The following is a 19,031-nucleotide window of genomic DNA, read 5'->3' as shown; positions in this document are numbered from 1 at the left end:
TGTGTAACAAATAAAGGCTTGTCATCGCATGGCATTCTGAGTCTTGAACTTGGGATGATATCATAACCTTGACAGATATAATAATCATTGTAAAATTGGTCACTGATCACAATGTCTTTGAGTCCCCATGCACCGAAAATTCGATTGACGTTATCGAGATCAGCATCTCTACGTTGGCAACGTAGACTTCGTATCAGCCGCTCCATGCGATATCGATGCCCTTGAGCCTGCTTTCTCCTATTGGAGCCCAACAACTAGAGGCCAAACGCCCAGCGACCGTTGGGCAGCGAGGCTCTCATGCCGCCTGCCACAGTCACAATTCTGCAACTGCAAGTCAAATATCATTGGCGCAAGGTGACGCAGTGCCGATGGATAAATGTGAATGCATCGACTTCCGCAGCGTGTCCCAAGTGTCGGTGGTGACGCTTAGATAAATACTGCTTGTCTAAGAGTAGCCGCATCGACTGCGATTCCAGTGATTTGGGTGTGCCAGAATTTTACCAAATACGCCAGCAAGCCAGTTACTTTGGGTGCCTTGTGTCTGATGCAGTGTCTTCCGGTAAGCAATTGGATGGGTTTAAGCTAAGACTGCACGACCTGAACATTGTTCTTTTTCTGTACACGATGGGCAGGTAAGTCCTAGTCCTGAGCGAGAATGTATGCAGTCCATACCAGAGCAGAGATCTTACCTTCCACTTTTCAAACTCCTCCTCCTTGCCCTTGTACTGTTTTACCAGGTCCTCGAGAACCTTTCGTAAGCCCTCAGCGTTGGTCTTGAGCGCTGGGACAACGTCCTTGACGGTCCTCTCCACAAGTACGCCGTTAATTAGACGGAAACACTTGCGGTCTCCAGGAAGAGGTTGTAATGTCTCGAGAACAAGTCTATCGGCAAGTCTCGAGGTCAGCTACTTGCAAGAACCATGAGCAGGGAGTGCGTTACGGCGGCAGGTGTCTTGACGGCTTGTCCTGCTCGCCATATAGCGACCTTCAAAGGCGAGTTGCAGGATGATGAGATGGCAAAAACTGACTTGTGCTCCTCTGCTTCCTGCTCTACATCTCCAATTTTACGCGCTACCTGTTGGAGAGTGTCCTTGTAGGTGCTATACTGGGCTTGAAGTTCTATAGAGGGAGTCAAGTGTTAGTTGGGTTGCGGTGTCTCACGTGAGGACAAAATCGGCAATCTTGACAAACAAACCCTGCTGTTTCTTTACAGACACCTGCTGTGAAGCCATCTTCAGATCGTGATTGAGAGTATATCTTGGTTACTCCAGACGCTTCAGATCTAATTTACTCTTTTAGCTTCACGGTGAGATTGGCAGTTTCGTTAGAGTTATGATGTTCAAGTGGTTGAACAAAAGAGACTGGACTGTCACAATGATATTTTGCCCCGCGTCGCCTGCTCGACCTTCAGCCATGGGATCCACCCTACCTTCGCGGTCGATTCGGTGTGGGTCCTATCAAATCCAGCGCGGTCCGAGTCCCTGAACATCAACCCTGACGAAACTTATGGACTTACGGTATAACAGCAAAAAAAAAAAAAAAAACGGCCAGCTTTGCGCCGTTGAAACTCATCGCTCCAAGTTTTAAGGGACAGATAAACGACTGAAATATGCATCCGCATCTACACAGAGTGGACAATGCCGGTACGTTTCAATCAAGTTCAACCCGCCCAACCCTGCCGACTGACGTCAAATTCTGCTTTGTTACTGACGGTGACGCTTTCCAGGGTGCGAGGAGATCGTACAGGCCTTCGAGGAATGCCATGCTCGGGGTTTCCTGTGGAAATCGATGGGCATGTGTAACGATCTAAAGAGGTCCCTCACTGAATGTCTCAAGGCAGAGAGAGCGAAACATCAACTCGAGAACCGCAACAATACCAACGACAAGATGAGGCAGGTCAGGGCAAAGTGGAAGGAGATTGACGAGAATTCTTGACGGTTTACGAACGAACAATCCCAAACAGCTGGTCGGAACGTTACAAACGACACCCAAGTCAACGGTCTTGGATGGGGACTACCAAGACGGATGAAAACAGCCAGACAAGGGGACGTCATTCTGTAATTTTACATGTGTATTATACGCTGATGCGAGAATGTCCCCGATCTTCGCCATGAACCCACGAAATCAGCCCAAATTATGAAGAGAAAAACCCTTTGCGTCCCCTCTGCCCGCTAGATCTTCCTCACCCAACAAAGCCTTTGCCGTGCCATCGCGCGTCGGTATTCGAACGTCATCTACGCACCCCGACGAGCGGCATTCCCGAATGTGAGCGCACCAAACGTTGAGAGCAAGCTGAGAGCAATGGGCACAGGCTTCTGCAGGCGAATGGCGCGGGGGATGGAAGCGCCTCCGAGGATGACCGAGGCAACAAGGCACAGCTCGACGCCGTAGGACTGGTGGTTCTGAATCCTGTAACCACCGAGGGCGTCTGAAACGAGTCATGAGGCTCATTAGCTTGCGAGTTGCCATGCTGTAGAGTTCAGTAGCACAGAATGACGTTTCTAGACTCACACAGGAATCCGACCGAGCATCCGGCAATTACAGATGGTAGCGATCCGGTGCGGGCGTACCCGGCGATGCCGCCAGCTGCAGTGAGGCCTGAGAGGCCATATGCTGTGAGCTCAAGACCCTGCGATCACGGATGTCAGATTTTTGAACGAATGTTTGAAAGATTTGCATGACTGATAAGTGTGGGCTTGTTTTCCCTACCATTGTGATTTATACTAGTGTTTTCGTTGTTTCTGTGCTATGTACATCGAAACGAAGCTATGTCAGTCAGTGTTTGCCGAGACTCCGCATAGTAATTCAGCGCAGACTGGTCTGACAACTGATCGCCCGGGGGTCCTGACAAATCCATGCCATGCCGCTGCTCCATCCCTCAGGTGGATGATCCACACGAGTTAAGGTACGTACCGAAGGACTCTGTCAACTGCTTAGGTAAGGTAAAGCAGGGTGCGGAGGAGCTATCGCTTGTATTGCCTGTCCAGAACGTCATTTGAATTTTACGGAGTTTCGACCAAAGCCTCCGCTCGCACCTCCGCTTTTGCCGACACTAAACTTTGATCAGGCGACAATGAAGCTAAATGGAAGCTCGCGACTTTTACCACACATACCGGTACGTGGTACATTAGGTACGTGGTAGAACAACGACGTATGTCCTGAATCTGTATTCTTGTCTTTCTTCAGGATACAAGCATGGAGCACACAAATGCGGGAAATCCCCCTACTCCGGTACAGGGACTGGCTGGGTGATTGATCATGTTGGCTGCGTGATGACAGTTGATCAACTAATTGGAGTGGGCGGGGTTGGGCTATGCACCGAAAGCTCAGCCACAGAGCAAAGCCGTGCAGAAAAGCCCAGTGGTCTGCCGTTAAAAACGCCTACCTCACCTGGGAGGTGGCAGTCAAGGTGCGGGTGGTAAGGTGGGAATGGCTCGAATGGATTGGTTCTCTCGCTGGAGGGGCTGCAACCCACCTAAACCGTCACAGCCCTACAGCTAAGCCGCAGTCTTTGGGAGTACATACCTAGTAACAGGAATTGGGGTCCAAAAGCCCTGTCACCTCGTGTGGAAGAGCATCGTGTCTTCCCCTTCGCTCCATGTTTCCTTCGTTGGTCTCAACTCTTGACAAAGGTTGAGATCAGACAGCTCTGCCTCGCCCGCCCTTGTACGTGGTTGGCAGTACGTTCATGGATCCCGACTATGTCTGGCACGGGCCACCAAAGCAGTTGAAGTGGACCTAGGACAAATATAGAACACGGAGGGACACTGAATTCGATTACTAACTATCACACTTCATAAGGTTCTTTGAACAGTACTGAACTAATCACAACTACAATCATGGGGCAGGAGTTTGACTAGACGTGTCAACTCTAGAGAATTCAAGATAACCCCCGTTTATTGAGCAATCCGTACAGTGTGAATAAAACGGAACATGGGCTACATACCTACCCAACCGAGACTTACTACAGTACCTACAGTATTCTACGAAGTCTTGTGCTTGGAAGCTAGGGACTTTGCCGCAGGGAGCACGCGCCACCCCACTCCTTGTCCCTGACCTTCACGTCAACCCCAGTCCAGCCCGCTGCCGATAAGCGCTGCGCTCCTCCTCGGTTGAAGCCCCCAAAACAATAGCACCCAGCCTGCAGCCATCGACTTTCGCAAAAGGTAAGGTAGCCAGCCCAGAGACTTGGGCCAAATGCAATGCCTGCGCCGTTATGGGTTAATAAACAAGTAGTTAACTGTCAGTACATGCTTACCGCTTCACAGTACCTGCCTTGCCCTCCACTACCAGACAGACCCTGTCAGCCTTAGCTTAGCTGTGGGTGGGCGGGTGCATGCAATGCCACCATCGATATCCTTTGCGCCCATATTCAATCTGATCTTCTTTCATCCCAAACCTACTACCGCTGTTTCATCAAACCTTGCATTGTGATCGAACAATTCCACTAATCATTCTGCATTCCCGCCGCGATCTTTCCCGCTGCGAATCCCAGCTGTCTCATCGAGTAAGAAAGAAAGAAAAAGTAAATATCGGACTGGTTTTGTGGCTAGCGACACAGCCCTGCGACAGACTAAACTACCAGCAAGCGCATTCAGCATCCCACCGAGCTTCTGCGCGACAACTGCGAGCCACTCCGCACCTCTTTTCATTCCATTTTTTTCTTCTTCCAAAAATTGAGCCCAGAGACGAGAACATGTGCTCGGCCTAGGAAGGAAGGCAACGGACCTTTCGACGACAGGTTCACTCTGGTTGGCCGTTCTATCTTCACCATCATTCGTCCAGATTAAATACCGTCTGCGCGCACCTGCATTAATCTCGCGCCGCACGCATTACTTCTTTGGAGATGACGTCCACCTTCACTGTTATCCCGTCTCAGCACCTCAACGGTGGTCGACTGGGTATGCCTGACCAGCGGTCCGTCAACATCCAGGGAGACCGCCCCGGGACCTCATCGGCGGCCGCAACCTTAAACCGTCTCTCCCCCTCTGCCCACTACGGTATCGGCTCAACGTCTCCTACATTTCAAGACACGAACACATCGACTGGGTCTACGCCCGACAGTATTCAGTACCAGGCAAGCGACTTTAGCAACAGCGACATCGGCGACGATTTCTTGGGCGTCAACTTTGGCGACGCCAACGGCGGGGTACCGTCCTTCCTCGGAGAGAGTCTCCACTCGTCTTTTTACGACTTTAATTTTGATCAGTCCCTCACAGAGCACACATTCAACCCTCCCCCTGTGTCATCTCTCTCGTCAACCAACCAGACCTATCCCTTGAGCCCAGACCCTTCGTTACATACCAGATCCCCTCCTGTTCAAAGGAGGCCGTCGGGGGATGTCTTGCCGCCAAAATCGGCAGTAGTGGACCCCCAGTCGCAGTTCACACCAGACACCAGCGACAGCATTACTTCCAGCGACGACGGGATAGCGCTAACCATGTCTCACATATCGGCGCAAAGCCCAAGGGTAACTGTGTCAATGTGGGGAAGGGACGACAATGCTGACGATGATACCATGGATGTAAAGCTCATGGGTTTCGCCGCGCCGCTAGATCCGAACTCAGGGTTAGGTTTACCCGTAGCATCACATTTTGAGGTCTCCCGCGACGGGGCAGGTAAATGGATGCCAGACACTGTCACGGGTCAAGGCGGACTGAACCCTCGTAGTCGTTCTGCAGCTGAGACTCCCAGCCCGAATGATTTGGCAGCGGCTCGTGAGACCCAAGATAAAATCAGCGTCGTTGACAACTGGTTATCAGCCACTGCTGACACTTCGTCCGTGTCCGACGGCGAGGGAAGGCCTCAATCGCTCTACGGTGTAGGCGTTCCAGATCGTGAAATCGGTCTGGGATGTGACACTAGGAACGCGACCAAGGCAGGCCAGACATATTTTCGTGAGGATGCGTCGGGGCCGATGACACAGGACGACGTCCAGATTTTGCTCAGTAACCGCGTTTGGGGCGACTCACCGACTGTTCTTCCAATAGTAGAGGGAGCAACCACCCCTACCCAACCGAAAACTGCAACAGAGGCTGTGGCCAAGTTTGAGGCCGCGTGCCGTGACAATGACTCCATTGTGTCGAGAGCAGCAACCTGGGGTACCCGGCGTCGGAGCTTACCGAGTGTTGTAGACATGGAGGGCATTGTTAGTGGCAATTGGGTTAAAAAGCTCTCAATCAGCCACGCCGAACCCAAGAAGCCCAACAACTTTCTGGACGAGCTATTCAAAGTGGTGCGCAGGCGACCAAGCGCCTCAGGGTTGGCCAATCTCAAACGTTCTTTCACCGGCCAGGGTGATGATGATGCGTCAAACCCGGCAATCGAGAGACGAGAGAGCGGTGACAGACTCGCGCCCCCATCTCGCTCTCCCAGCTGGGGCAAGAGACCCGTGCCGAGCATCAACACGGCTCTCGTGGAAATGGGAAACAACTTTGCCGCCATCGGCACCACTCATGCTCGGAGTGGATCTATTAGCTCGACCACCCCAATTGTCTCTCCAAAGAGTCCATTTGGACTCAAAGTCAATACGTTTCGTCGCCGTGCCAAGTCCGACCTCCCTGCCAGGCCCAAAGGCAACAGCTCGGTCTCAAACATTGCCGGCATGTGGATGAAAGCAGGTGGCCCCCCGGTGGCCAATCTAGCCAACACAGTGGGCGTGACTGATCACGAAGACGACGACGATGATGAAGATGATCAGGATGATGGTGACATGAGTTCGGATGGCACGAAACTGATAGATGATGTTGCCCCAAACCTTTCTGGGTTTTCGGAACATATACTCAGGTTGAATCCCATGCTCGCTGAGCAAAACAACTATCTGGTGGAACGCATCGCATACCAGCAGATTGCTCGGTACAAGAGTCTTTTGACTCATAAAGTCAAGCATATGGGCAGCGTGCAGGACAGAAACTGCCACTGCGGCAAGCTTTGTATCGCCCTGGGCGGTTCTGCCGTCGCACTTGAGAACAAAGGAGCACAGGACCCCTGGTCTGCCAGGATCCAGGGCTCCGATGAAGACTTATCAACACCACTGGAAGGCGCCATTGGCCAGGACAGCTTTCCTCGCGATATACCGATGCCACCAACCCAGACGCTGCCCGCCGAGTTCGAATGCCAACTATGCTTCCAGGGCAAGAAGTTTCACAAACCGTCGGACTGGACGAAGCATGTGCACGAGGACGTCCAGCCGTTTACTTGTACCTGGGACAGGTGCCGGGAGCCCAAAATATTCAAGCGGAAGGCGGATTGGGTCCGACATGAGAACGAGGGTCACCGACACCTGGAATGGTGGACCTGCGACGTTGCCGATTGTCGACACACATGCTATCGCCGCGATAACTTTTTGCAGCACCTCGTTCGCGAGCACAAGTTCCAGGAGCCAAAGGTCAAGACTAAGGCTGCCATCAAGCGTGCAGGTGGATTGGATCGTACATGGCAAAAAGTTGAAAGTTGCCATGCCGAAACCCGAGCACGACCACAGGATGAGCCCTGCAGGTTCTGTGGAAAGACTTTTCCGACATGGAAGAAGCTTACCGTGCATCTCGCAAAACACATGGAGCAGATAAGCCTCCCTATCCTGAGGCTTGTTGCTCTTAAACATTTAGATGCCGATACGATCGTCAGTCCTGTCCAGGAACCACCGCAACGTCCTTTTCCTGCCATCCCTCCTGCGCAGGACCAGCCACAGACTCATATGCACGCCCAAAGAGGCTTGCCCCAACAGCCTGCTCACCTGCAGATGCCAGGACACCAAAGGCACAGTCCAATCGCTTATTCAGTTCAGCAACCTCAGTTCCCCTATGGTGTAACGTCTCCTGATACCGGGAGGCCCTTTGTCAGTCCTCAGTTCCACCACACTCCAGCCCCAAGCTTCAATCATGGTTTAAGCAGCCTACACCCACTGGATACGACATCTGTGTTGGGCATGCCGAATGTCAGCCCAAACTCTGCGTATCAGACGCCTCATCAGGCAAGCTTCCTTGATTTGCCAGTCTCGGCCAACTCTTTTGGCGGGTTGACCACGCCTCAGCGGCAATTTGGTCTCTCCGTTACTACAAACGGTCTAGAGCCTTTTCCCCAGATGCCAATCAGCTCCGCGCCGCTTCACGACAGCGCCACGGTCTTGAACTTTGATTGTGGCTTGATGAGCACTGGAGCCGGTATGGGGGGTCAATTTCAAGGACGGACCTCCCCATACCCTCAAAGTGTAGACCGTCAGCAAGCGGGCGGGAGCAATTTTTACCAGTAAGATGGCATTACAGTAAGCCTTGGTAAAGACTGAAAGAACACTTTGGTGCCTCGCATCTCCCATGCCTCTTTTCACATGTTTTGCCTCGATCTTAATAGCTCAGATACCCATTTCTTTTAAAATTTGGTCATATTCTTGTTTTTTTTTTCTCTCTCTCTCTCTCTTCTTTGGTTTGGCGCTTGTCCCAAGGGTATACAGCTTTGAGTATTGACGTCTAAGTCATTTGTTTTGTATGGATGCGATCTAGCTCAGCGCGCTGTAAAGGATCAGCGAGTGCAGGGAAGTAATGCATCCATCATGGGAGGCGTACGTACGGAACGAGAACCCGAACAAATGGGTTTTTTTATTTGTTTTTGTTTTGGAATCGGCGATTTATCGTTTGGTTTCTGTAACGTATCGGCAAACCCATAAACAAACAGAAGGTAGCTATAGAAAGTCAACGGTCTCTGGCGTTGTCTCATAAGTTGACGTGTCAAGCATTTAGCTTGCCGATGATGGACTACTTTCTGTGCTGGGCAGCTACGGATCTGCTCCCGAGTCATTCGCAAAAAGGAGCGTGGAGGCGTTACAGCGATGGCCCGTGCCTTTGATGACTTTGATAACCTGGATCCCCGTCATCATGTTCATGCGAATCCCACGTCCTCCGATCGTTTACCAGAAGAAAAAGGGGGTAAGAGGACCCATCTATATCCCGTAAACGAGGAGATTGGATGGAAAATCCAAACGGCATAAACGCAAGGCTCAAAGGCACCAAGGCACGTAGCAGATCCAAGGGATGAAGTGAGGCTCAGCGGCGATGCGACGGTGAATTGTGCCTTGCATATCCTGGACGCAAGTCTAAGCTGTAATAGGCAAAAGTGGCTGGAGGGTTGGTGCTTGGAGACATTTGATGTCATCCAACAAACCGTGGACGTCAAAAAGACAAATCGGCCCATGTTTGTTTGGATAGGTAGCCAGAGGGATACGTGCACCAAGCCTGTGATGAACTAAATACGGTAGTTGGTAAAGCTACCCCGTATAAGTTGCTCTACTGTACCTAACTAATGTCAGTCTACAGACTAGGTCTAGAAGTAGGTCTAGACTAGATCATTTCGGAATTCATCTATCTCGTGTGGTGCTAAAAGAATCAAGACGAACAGTACTGTACAGTCAGTCGATAATTTGAGGAGAGCTGGACCCCTACACAGATCGGCGGACCACTAACTCGTCTAATACTGTACTACGCATTACGGTACGTACTAAATACCACGTAGTCAGTCGTTTGTGCTTCTTTGTGGCTGGAATTGCATTGACCACCCAACATCCTGTGTAGCTACGTACGGGGAGCAAGATGGGCTGTAGATCGAGGCTGCCAAGGCGTGCGCGTGTGCTAGCGAAACAATCGAGTGCTACAATTACGCAAAACTTCAATCCCTCAGAGGAGATGCTCTATTACTATACCGTACTGTACAATATTCGGTAGTACGTGTACACATTTTCTCGCTTCTGTTCCATGGAAATGTTGAATACTTGAACGGAACGAGCTGAAAATTCATCGATCTTGCAATCTCTTCTTCAGAAACCCGGGTCCAACGGGGCTCTCGTTATTCACTCAGCTTCCAGAACAATTGCAATCAATGAAATGCGCTATCAAGATGGAGCGTCGCAGAGCAATTCTTCCAATAAGAGCCATCATAAGAGCGACCCGGGCCAGTCTCAGCAGCCCCCTCAGAAGTGTTTCGGACGCTGGTAAATCCCTGCCTGTCAAGGGCCATTTTACCTACTTTTATGCTGGGGTGGGGTCCGCCGATGCCTGTTCATCGGGGTTGGGTGGTTCGTGACTGGTGGGGTCCGGCGCGTACCCCTGACGCCAGTGAAAAGACGGCGTCCAATCGTCGTCAACGCCGCTCCACGCGCAAGCTTTGTTTGAGCCGCCGCCCCCATTCGACCCGACGTCAAAGAAAGAGATGCCCGACTCTCGAGTGGTGTCTGTCTGTTTCTGCTTGGCTACAGAAAGATGTCAACCCGCAATCCCGCCCACTTCGCTTTTCCTGGCGAGCGTATCGGGCTGCATCCCTGAGCCGAATTGTAACAATGGCCTTCCTTGGTCTGGGCGGTTTAGATTTTTGATCAGTCGGGGCTGGATTGCGAAGCACTCACTAATTCTGGTACAATACATGAGGTGGTAATTAATTTGTCTGTCCATATACTTCCGGCGTGGAGCATCTTTGGGTACCCCTTCCTTTCTACCGTCGATCAGAGCTAACTGTCTCTTCCTCTCTTGTCTCTTTCGTTTCTCATTCTTTCTTCTCCCCGTCTACCTTGTCGCTTATCGCTTTGAAGTCCTTACTGGGCAAACCCTTCCTTGGCTTCTCACCCAGTCGTTAATAGATCTTGCACATATTCCTTCGTTTCATCTATCTGCTGCTGACATCTTTGTAGGTGGCTGCAACCCTAGGCAAGCCAGTCCCTTTTCCGGTACTCGCTTGCCGGTTGCATTCTTGGCGCGTCGTTCACAACCACTCCCTGTCTCCCTCTTTTATCCCTACGACCTTCGCTCTAGAACCACCCTTGTCATCGATCTTGCTCCTCCCTCTCTTTCCTCCTTCACATCACCGTCCCGACAGTGAGGGAGTTAGCAAGACGTCTTGACATAGACTATTTCCTAGTTGGTGGTTGAGAACGCTTCTATTACAAGACGTCGACGGAATCGTTGGTCAAAGGGCAGTTTATCTGCCCTTCTTTCATTCTTTCCAGGTTGATCCTCGGCCCGTATTGTTCTATTCTAAACATTTTGATTGTTCACTGTTCTTTTTTGCCATTTTGGCCCCTCGTTTGTTTCTCTTCATTGTTTGGTAATTCTTTTTTTCTTTTCTTTGCGCGTGGCCGACTAGTCTCGAGTCACCCATATACTTGAAGCATTTCTTATTATTTGCTTTACATTTGGAACTCGACCGGATCGATCTCATGACCAGCAACGCATCACATTTCAGATAAACCAGAATCCTTTTCTTCGGAGAACGCAAAACAACAGCAAAATCGAACATAATCCTTCGGCACATATTTGATATCAGCTCAGGCCATTCGATCCGACAGTTACAGAAACAAACCGATATCGTTATGGCGCGATACGGTGGAGGAAAGGGGCCATGGCATCGGCTCGCCGCCGGTGCCCTTGGTATCATTGCATTGGCACTGCAAGGCGTTGCGGCCGAGGACATTCTCAAAACTAGCGGCTTCAGCAACTGCGGAACCACCGCTACCGTGGAGGTCAAGAAGATGGAAATCACTTACAACGCCTCGAACAAGACTGTCGTCTTCGACATCAGCGGGACGAGCAGCAAAATACAGAACGTGACGGCCTCTCTGGACGTGACGGCTTATGGCCAGAGCGTCTTTTCCAACAAGTTCAACCCTTGCTCTGCTGCCACCTTTGTATCCCAATTGTGCCCAGGTATGTTACAGAGGGCTGGTGTGATATGGATCTGTATTGTTATTAATTTTTGAGATCACTGCTGACTTGGATGATGCATTGCTCTTTATCTAGTTCCTGCTGGCACCTTCTCCGCACGAGGTTCGCAAGTTATTCCAGCTCAGTTTGCCGATGCCGTTCCCGCGATCGCTTTCCAGGTCCCCGATATCGCCGCCCTCGCCACTCTCGAACTCAAGTCCTTGGACTCTGGATCAAATGTGGCGTGTATCAGGTCCCAGGTGTCCAACGGCAAGACGGCCAATGTTCCCGCGGTTTCGTATGTTGCCGCTAGCGTAGCCGGTGCGGCTCTTGTCATGACTGGAGTCTCCGCTATGGGTGCCGCAGTTGCAGGTGGAAGTGGTGCCGCAGCCGGCGGCAGTGCGGCCGGGTTCGGGACTGTCAGTCCCAGCTTCACCGAGGTTTTTGGATGGTTCCAAGGTCTGGCAATGGATGGCATGCTCTCGGTTGCCTACCCGCAGGTCTACAGGAGCTTTTCTAAAAACTTTGCCTTCTCGACCGGTCTCGTCCCCTGGACCCAACTCCAGGTTGCCATTGACGACTTTCGCGGCATGACCGGCGGCAACCTTACCGCCGACAGCGTCGAGGCCCTGCGCAACACCACGCTGGTTTTCGATGACGGATCGATCCAGGCTCCGCACAGCAACGTGGTCAAGGTAAAGCGAGCGTTTGATGACCTTGTCATGCTTGCGGCCAGGCAGATTGAGACGAGCATCAACACCACCGCCCCGGCATCGGGCCAAGAAAACTCTGGCATGCCCGACAACCTCCGCACAACCGTCACTGGAATTCAGGCCTACGTCAACCAGCTTTCTATTCCTTCCGCGAACACCTTCATGACGGTTCTTTTGATTGTGGCTATTGCCATTGTTGCCATCGCCGTCGGCATCCTGCTGTTCAAGCTGATTCTTGAGTTCTGGGCTCTCTTTGGAAACTTTCCCAAGTCGCTGATTGGGTTTCGCGAGCACTATTGGGGCTCAATTGCGCGCGCCATCACCTCGCTCATCCTGTTGCTCTATGGAGTCTGGGTGCTGTACTGCATATTCCAGTTCACACACGGAGATTCTTGGGCTGCCAAGACGCTTGCCGGAGTGACACTGGCACTATTCACCGGTGTGCTACTGTTCTTCTCTTTCAAGATCTGGTACACTGCTCGCCAGCTCAAGCAGGCAGAAGGTAGCGCCAGCGGACTTTACGACCAGAAGAGCATCTGGGTCAAGTACAGCATGTTCTACGAGTCGTACAAGAAGGACTACTGGTGGTTGTTTGTGCCGACAATCGTCTACCTTTTTGCAAAGGGCGTCTGTATTGCTATGGGGGATGGACATGGGAGGGTCCAGACCATCTCTCTGCTCTGTATCGAGGCTGTCATGCTTGCCATGCTCCTCTGGAACCGACCATACGAGCGGAAATCCGGCAACATTATCAATGTCATCATCGCCGTTGTCCGCGTGCTCTCAGTCGTGGTCATCTTGGTATTTGTCCAGGAGTTTGGTGTAACGCAAACGACACAGACGGTGGCTGGTGTCGTCCTTATTGTCATCCAATCTACTTTGACCGGTGTTTTGGCAATTCTCATTGCTTGGAATGCCATAATTGCCTGCTGCAAGGCCAACCCCCATCGTAAGCGGAGAAAGGAGCTCGGTAAGTTGCGAAAGCATATCCCCTACAACCATTCTTTTTTTTTTTTTTTTTTTTTTTTTTTTTTTTTGCGATAGATCTGGATTTGCTAACTTGAGCTTACAGAGAAAATGCGCGATGCCGACACACTGACGCCCCTTGACGCGCGCAACTCCCTTCTCCTGGACCGGCCCAAGACGGAAGGCAAGGATTCATCTGCTACGTTTGCCGTTGCCAACACGGCCTTGGACGAAAAGTCGGCACTTGCACCGCCACGTGCCATGCCGGAAAGGCACCTCAGCCCTGGGCCTCGAAGCCCATACCCCAGTGAGAGACAACCTGCGGGTTCTGGAGACACATTCCGGGCCGACACTTTTAGGCCTCTCACACCGCAGTCCCAGTACGATGACAAGGAGACTCTTCTGGGGGGAGCCGCACCGATAGGGACGGCAGAAAGCAGGCAGCCTACATTGCCCGCGCTTGGCGGTGGCTACGGTGCCCCTCGGCCGACAAACAACTATAACCCGAGCAACTACGTACCGTCGGACTACGGAGGCGGCTATGGAGGCGGCTACAACCAGGGCGCCGATTACAACAACAACGGCTATGGCTATGGACCGCGCGGTGGCTACTAGAACTAGTTGTGTGCCGGGACTGGTGCATGGGGTTGGAACCAAGCCATGTTGAGGCTTATTCTTTTCCTAGTCTCTTTTGGTATTTTGTATGATGCCATCTTTTAACAGCGAGCACTCATTGTTGAATATGGTGTGTGTATTTTTAGCCATTCGTTCATTACGTACAAGCATACCCCTCACGACGAGAGAACCTATCTACTTGGACTACATAAGATACCTAACAATTTCTTTTTTACTGTACAGACCCACTGCTCCTGTGTTTTCTGATATGGTGTCAATGTCAGGTCTCGGCTCGGATCTTTGTTTGTCTTGGTTTGCGGACGAATGTCAGGAGGCATTTGTTCTATGCTTAGTATTGCTCGCAATCGAAATTTGCATTGTTATCTGCCACATGCGTACAGTATGAACAAGTATGCGGGGTCGCGAGTCGCCATATCCCACTTGAACAATCAACATGAAAACAATCCTTCACTCCTTCCTTGCGTTAATTCTCATTCTCCAACCGACTGTTAATTAAAAGAGGCGACCTAGATATTCAAACGCCTAAGACCCTGTCGATCAAGTCTGCTCACTGCGCTGAACCTATTCCCCAGCCGTCAAGGGTTGTAGTGTAGCAGTGGAAACAGACGGATACAATCACATCTAGTGCGTGCATCATTTGAATGATCAGGCACGAAAGAGCCACCACGATAGGCAAAGTGCGCCGTCGTCCATCTTATAAATCTCTCAACATCAGTTATTTCTTGGCAGGAGAAATCAATTATCGCAGAGCCAACTTTACTGCTCTTTCCTCTTCCATATGAACCGCGATGAGTGAGCTGCAGAAAAGATGGGCAAAGGCGCGTGTTGATCCAATGGCATCAACACCGCAGTTCGACGAGGCCGATGAGCAACAAGCCCCTACCTATCAGACACAACAGCAGCCCAAAGACTATCTCGAAGAGACTGGGACTGTACCGGAGCTGCCAGAGCTCCCCGAGGACGACTCATCCTCTGCTTCATCTGCCTCGTCGACAGGGACCATCGTACCGTCTGTGCAGCAAAACCTCTTTGCCAGGCCACAAGGGTTCGGATTATCCATAAATGCGTCCCCTGCCTTGAAGCTGCCGTGAACCTCCCTGCTGATGATCAAAACTGCTTCGATGTGATCGTAGGCTGTCTAGAGGTCGCACGTTGGAACCCGTCCCATGGACGACGTACTTTGAGCGGGAGCTGTTTCTCGAAGTCGAGACAGAGGGCTCCAGGGCGACCAACACCTTTCACGCCTACCTCACCTCGCCAGTCGGCAAGGGACCCCTCTTCGTCACACACCACGGCGCCGGGTCTTCCGGCCTCAGCTTCGCCATCGTTGGTGCCGAAGTAAGGAAGCTCAACCCGTCCGCAGGCATCCTATCTCTAGATGCACGTGGACACGGATCAACGACCACGTCCTCACCCGGCGTGGATCTGAGCCTTGAGACGCTGGCAGCGGACCTGCTCGGCGTCATACATGCGACCAAGGATAAGATGGGCTGGCAGGCCCTCCCGCCCATGGTGCTGGTTGGCCACTCGCTCGGTGGTGCCGTCGTCACGCACCTCGCGGGCCTACGGCGGCTGGACGACTCGGTCCTCCTCGGCTACGCGGTCCTCGATGTCGTAGAGGGGTCGGCTATGGATGCGCTGCAGAGCATGCAGACCTACCTCTCCACCCGCCCTACAGGCTTTGCCTCGGTCCCGGCCGCCATCGACTGGCATGTGCGCTCACGGACGATTCGCAACTCCGTCTCAGCCCGCACCAGCGTGCCGGCACTCCTCACACACTGCACCGACGGGGCCGACGAGGGAGCTGGTGGCGGGAATTCCAGGCCCTGGAGATGGCGAACGGACCTGGCGGCCACGCAGCCTTTCTGGGAGGGTTGGTTCGTCGGCCTCAGCAAGAAGTTCCTGACTGGTCGCGGGGGCAAGATGCTGCTGGTGGCTGGGACGGATCGTCTGGACACGGAGTTGACGATAGGGCAGATGCAAGGTGAGATTTTGATAAAGCGCACAGTGGGTAGAAATCTCAACCATACAGGGCATAGAGACTGACTATATATGCAGGCAAATACGCTTTACAAGTGTTTCCAGAAGCCGGCCATTTTATCCACGAGGACCTCCCCGAGAAGACGGCCATCGCGCTGGTTGACTTTCACCGCCGCAACGACCGAAGTGTCATGGTGCTCCCGCCCAAGGTTGCGGATCTGATAGCGCAGGGAAAGAGGGTTTAGAACTAGTTTAGATGGATTTTAAGCTCGGGGCTCTTCAAGTATATGAATCCAAAGAACAGAAACATCCAAGATTAAGACAGACTAGACTAAATACTCCGGAACATGAGGCCCGGGCAAGGCACAATGTACAGTCTCAAATACTAATATTATGGCTAACGCTGCCCTTAATGATGTTGTGTTTCGAAAGTCCAGTTGTGTATCTCGGAATAAACCAAACAAACCGCTCTATTGAATTAACGCCGGCCATATGCTCATGCTACTTGCTATATCGACAGGAGGTAAATCAAAGGATTAGGGAGGGAAATGAGTTAAATAAGAGAAAAAAAAAATTGTTGTTGAAGCTTGACCACCGCCTCACCTCACCTACGTGTTCAACGTCGCTGGTTCCAGTGCCGCAGCTTTTGTAATATGTGACTCTTCTTGCCGTGACCCCACGCCCCTTTCAGATAACGGCTTGCGAGGCTTTGCACTTGCATCCCTCGCTTTGCTCATGTTACCACCGGAAGCAAGTGCGGCGGGGTTGTTCTGTTTCTGTTTCTTCTTCTTCTCCAAAGGTGCCACTGGCTTGGACTTTTCTTGTCTTTCCGTCAGTCCCAGCTTGTCGTCTAAGGCCTTGGCCTGTTCGACGAGGTCTTCAAGGTTCAGGGCCTCGCACAGAGCCAGGTATGACTTGCCGTGCTGCGTGGGCCGGAATTCTGGAGCCTTGCCGGGTATCATGTTGTTGAGAAGGTACTTTGTGTTTGAGAACTTGTTCTCCATGTCGAGGCAGAACCTCATGAACAAGGGCACGGTCTCGGTCCAGGGGGCGAGGCCGCCGTCGGCCCCGGCGCGGAAGCAGCTCGGGTTCTCCTCGGCAGCCCTGGCGATCATGGCACCGTCGGTGCCGTACTCGGCTGCCAGGCGGACGCCCTCGTCCCTGTCCTTGACGTCGCCATTCATCAGGCATGCGACGCCAGCCTCGCGGCAGACATCGGCGACCATGCGCAGCTGGCCGCGGATGGCGCGCTCGCGCGGCCTCATGGGCGTGGTGCGGCAGTGTACCGTCAGCGCCGTGATGCCCGTCTTGACGAGCCGGCGGACCAGTGCCTCAGTCTCGGCGGCGGTCTCCAGTAGGCGGATCTTGACGCTGATGCCGATCTCGGCAGCGGGGGCGACCTCGCGCACCAGCGCCTCCAGTATGGCCACCAGCCGGTCCGGGTCCCTGAGCAGCGCCGCGCCCATCCCTCCCGTCGTGCTGAAGGGCTTCGGGCACCCCGCGTTGAGGTCGATGCCCGCCACGTCGTTGGCGACCAGCCTCGCGGCCGCAACGGCGCGCTCCGGGTCGCCCGACCCCAGCTGGAAGATGAGGCGTTTGCCCTCGAGCTCCGGGTGCATCGTAAACATGGCGTTCTCCTTGGCGTCGGGAGGGGCCTGCTTCTGGCCGTTGTTCTGGAGTCGTGTCCACTGCAGCACGTTGGTCTTTGGGTTGAGGCGGCGCGTGGTGCCGATCATGGAGTAGTCGACCGTCTCGGGTCCTGTGAGGTCATATTGATCTCCTTGGTCAGCGGGCTTTCTTGACGTTCTGTTCGAGGCGGGCAACGAGTCACTTTGTCTTTGCAAAAGCGCTGGGTTTCAGGACATACCCCATACCAGATCGGCGCCGTAGTGAAGCGCCATCAGCCTCGACGGCAACTCGCTGCTGCGCACCATGGGTGCAAGAACTATCTTTCCTCTGTAATCGACACCCCTGCGCGGGATAGGCACCGTGTTTGCTGCCATACTGGTCATGGCTCGGGAACCGAGCTGCCTTATTATCATAATACGCGCGCGAGGTTGTTTGTGATGCGTCGTTTTAGAAATGTCCAGTATTCTCCTTTGGTTTATGTTTGAATTTTTTTTCTTTTTTTTCTTGTTATCCCCGCGCAATTTCAAAAGGCTGGAACAGCGCCGGGAGTTAAATGTGGTACGTAACCACAGCCTGAATAGCGTTTTTTGCTGTATGTCATTCTCACTTTGCAGTGCGTTGCCGTGCTTTGTCGTGCATGCTGCAAAAAAACAAGAGTTTATCTTATCGCGCCGAAAGTCAGCATTGTCGTTGAGGGGAGTATTGTGGTACACTACAGCCGGAGTCCCCACCCTGCACGTGCTACATGCCTGGATGATTTGGAATTCCACATTCATCCATATCTGGCAAACCAGTCGTCGCTGAAAAGCTAGGAGACATCTTGTTTTCCCAGGCAAGCAAGGTTATGTCACACGACTCTGAGCCAGCATACCATTCCAATACGTAGTTTGGTAGGCTCTGTAGGTTACTCAACCGAGACTTGCGATGTTCGGAGGGATTTACTATAGTTATCGGCCATTATACGTAGCAATCGTAGAAATGGTTACTTCTCTCTCTCTCTCCCATCAACCTCAGGATTGCTGAATTTCGTTTTACGGTAATCGTCCTTCGTGATCAACTAGGGACCAATTTTCTCCGAGAACCTAGGTGCTGTCCCCTAAAGCTCGCTAGGCGGCAAGTCCAAAAAAAAAAAAAAAAAAAAACGACACGGAGCACTGTCGGTGGTCCCTTATTACTGTATGCAGGCGAACCACCCCTCGTGGCGGTGACGGCCGAAAATCCGATCAACCCGATCTAAAATTACAGTGCCTCAGGTACGGAACATCTTGATTCAGGGTAGCTGGTAGGCGGGGTTGTCTGAATCTGGTACTAGCTTTTAGGCCAGCCGAAAAATCGTTTTAACTGATTAGGTAATTACCTAGGTACCCACTTACCTTAGGTAGGTATTGTACCTATATTGCAACAGTAATTTACTACGTGGTACGGT

General features: G+C 52.3%; 7 protein-coding genes across 7 annotated transcripts; 4 read left to right on the top strand and 3 right to left on the bottom strand.

Moving 5' to 3' along the window:
- On the bottom strand, nucleotides 1-1,387 carry MGG_01652 (uncharacterized protein). The gene is made up of 4 exons (XM_003714590.1): nucleotides 1,196-1,387; nucleotides 1,029-1,119; nucleotides 690-882; nucleotides 1-615 (listed from the first exon to the last, which is right to left on the bottom strand). Exons 1-4 carry the CDS (start codon nucleotides 1,230-1,232, stop codon nucleotides 583-585), a joined length of 354 nt encoding a protein of 117 aa, XP_003714638.1. The 5' UTR covers nucleotides 1,233-1,387; the 3' UTR covers nucleotides 1-582.
- A 126-nt stretch (nucleotides 1,388-1,513) lies between these two features.
- On the top strand, nucleotides 1,514-2,189 carry MGG_14807 (uncharacterized protein). The gene is made up of 2 exons (XM_003714589.1): nucleotides 1,514-1,643; nucleotides 1,727-2,189. Exons 1-2 carry the CDS (start codon nucleotides 1,610-1,612, stop codon nucleotides 1,933-1,935), a joined length of 243 nt encoding a protein of 80 aa, XP_003714637.1. The 5' UTR covers nucleotides 1,514-1,609; the 3' UTR covers nucleotides 1,936-2,189.
- On the bottom strand, nucleotides 1,833-2,788 carry MGG_01651 (transmembrane 14C domain-containing protein). The gene is made up of 3 exons (XM_003714588.1): nucleotides 2,710-2,788; nucleotides 2,512-2,629; nucleotides 1,833-2,428 (listed from the first exon to the last, which is right to left on the bottom strand). Exons 2-3 carry the CDS (start codon nucleotides 2,529-2,531, stop codon nucleotides 2,125-2,127), a joined length of 324 nt encoding a protein of 107 aa, XP_003714636.1. The 5' UTR covers nucleotides 2,532-2,629; nucleotides 2,710-2,788; the 3' UTR covers nucleotides 1,833-2,124.
- Nucleotides 2,789-3,573: 785 nt separating this feature from the next.
- MGG_14806 (uncharacterized protein) lies at nucleotides 3,574-9,124 on the top strand. The gene is made up of 2 exons (XM_003714587.1): nucleotides 3,574-4,166; nucleotides 4,269-9,124. Exon 2 carries the CDS (start codon nucleotides 4,847-4,849, stop codon nucleotides 8,249-8,251), a length of 3,405 nt encoding a protein of 1,134 aa, XP_003714635.1. The 5' UTR covers nucleotides 3,574-4,166; nucleotides 4,269-4,846; the 3' UTR covers nucleotides 8,252-9,124.
- A 1,062-nt stretch (nucleotides 9,125-10,186) lies between these two features.
- MGG_15749 (uncharacterized protein) lies at nucleotides 10,187-14,413 on the top strand. The gene is made up of 3 exons (XM_003714586.1): nucleotides 10,187-11,684; nucleotides 11,778-13,364; nucleotides 13,467-14,413. The coding sequence occupies exons 1-3, from the start codon at nucleotides 11,351-11,353 to the stop codon at nucleotides 13,973-13,975; spliced, it is 2,430 nt and encodes an 809-aa protein (XP_003714634.1). The 5' UTR covers nucleotides 10,187-11,350; the 3' UTR covers nucleotides 13,976-14,413.
- Nucleotides 14,362-16,385, top strand: MGG_15748 (protein phosphatase methylesterase 1). The gene is made up of 3 exons (XM_003714585.1): nucleotides 14,362-15,041; nucleotides 15,130-15,980; nucleotides 16,055-16,385. The coding sequence occupies exons 1-3, from the start codon at nucleotides 14,785-14,787 to the stop codon at nucleotides 16,219-16,221; spliced, it is 1,275 nt and encodes a 424-aa protein (XP_003714633.1). The 5' UTR covers nucleotides 14,362-14,784; the 3' UTR covers nucleotides 16,222-16,385.
- On the bottom strand, nucleotides 16,167-18,257 carry MGG_01648 (tRNA dihydrouridine synthase). Its single transcript, XM_003714584.1, has 2 exons — nucleotides 17,844-18,257; nucleotides 16,167-17,735 (listed from the first exon to the last, which is right to left on the bottom strand). Exons 1-2 carry the CDS (start codon nucleotides 18,016-18,018, stop codon nucleotides 16,585-16,587), a joined length of 1,326 nt encoding a protein of 441 aa, XP_003714632.1. The 5' UTR covers nucleotides 18,019-18,257; the 3' UTR covers nucleotides 16,167-16,584.
- Nucleotides 18,258-19,031: the final 774 nt, after the last annotated feature.

Source organism: Pyricularia oryzae, chromosome 2 (genome assembly GCF_000002495.2).
Source record: "Pyricularia oryzae 70-15 chromosome 2, whole genome shotgun sequence".
Lineage (NCBI taxonomy): Eukaryota > Fungi > Ascomycota > Sordariomycetes > Magnaporthales > Pyriculariaceae > Pyricularia > Pyricularia oryzae.
The sequence above is the reverse complement of the archived record's forward strand: the minus strand, read 5'-3'. Positions and strand labels throughout refer to the sequence as shown.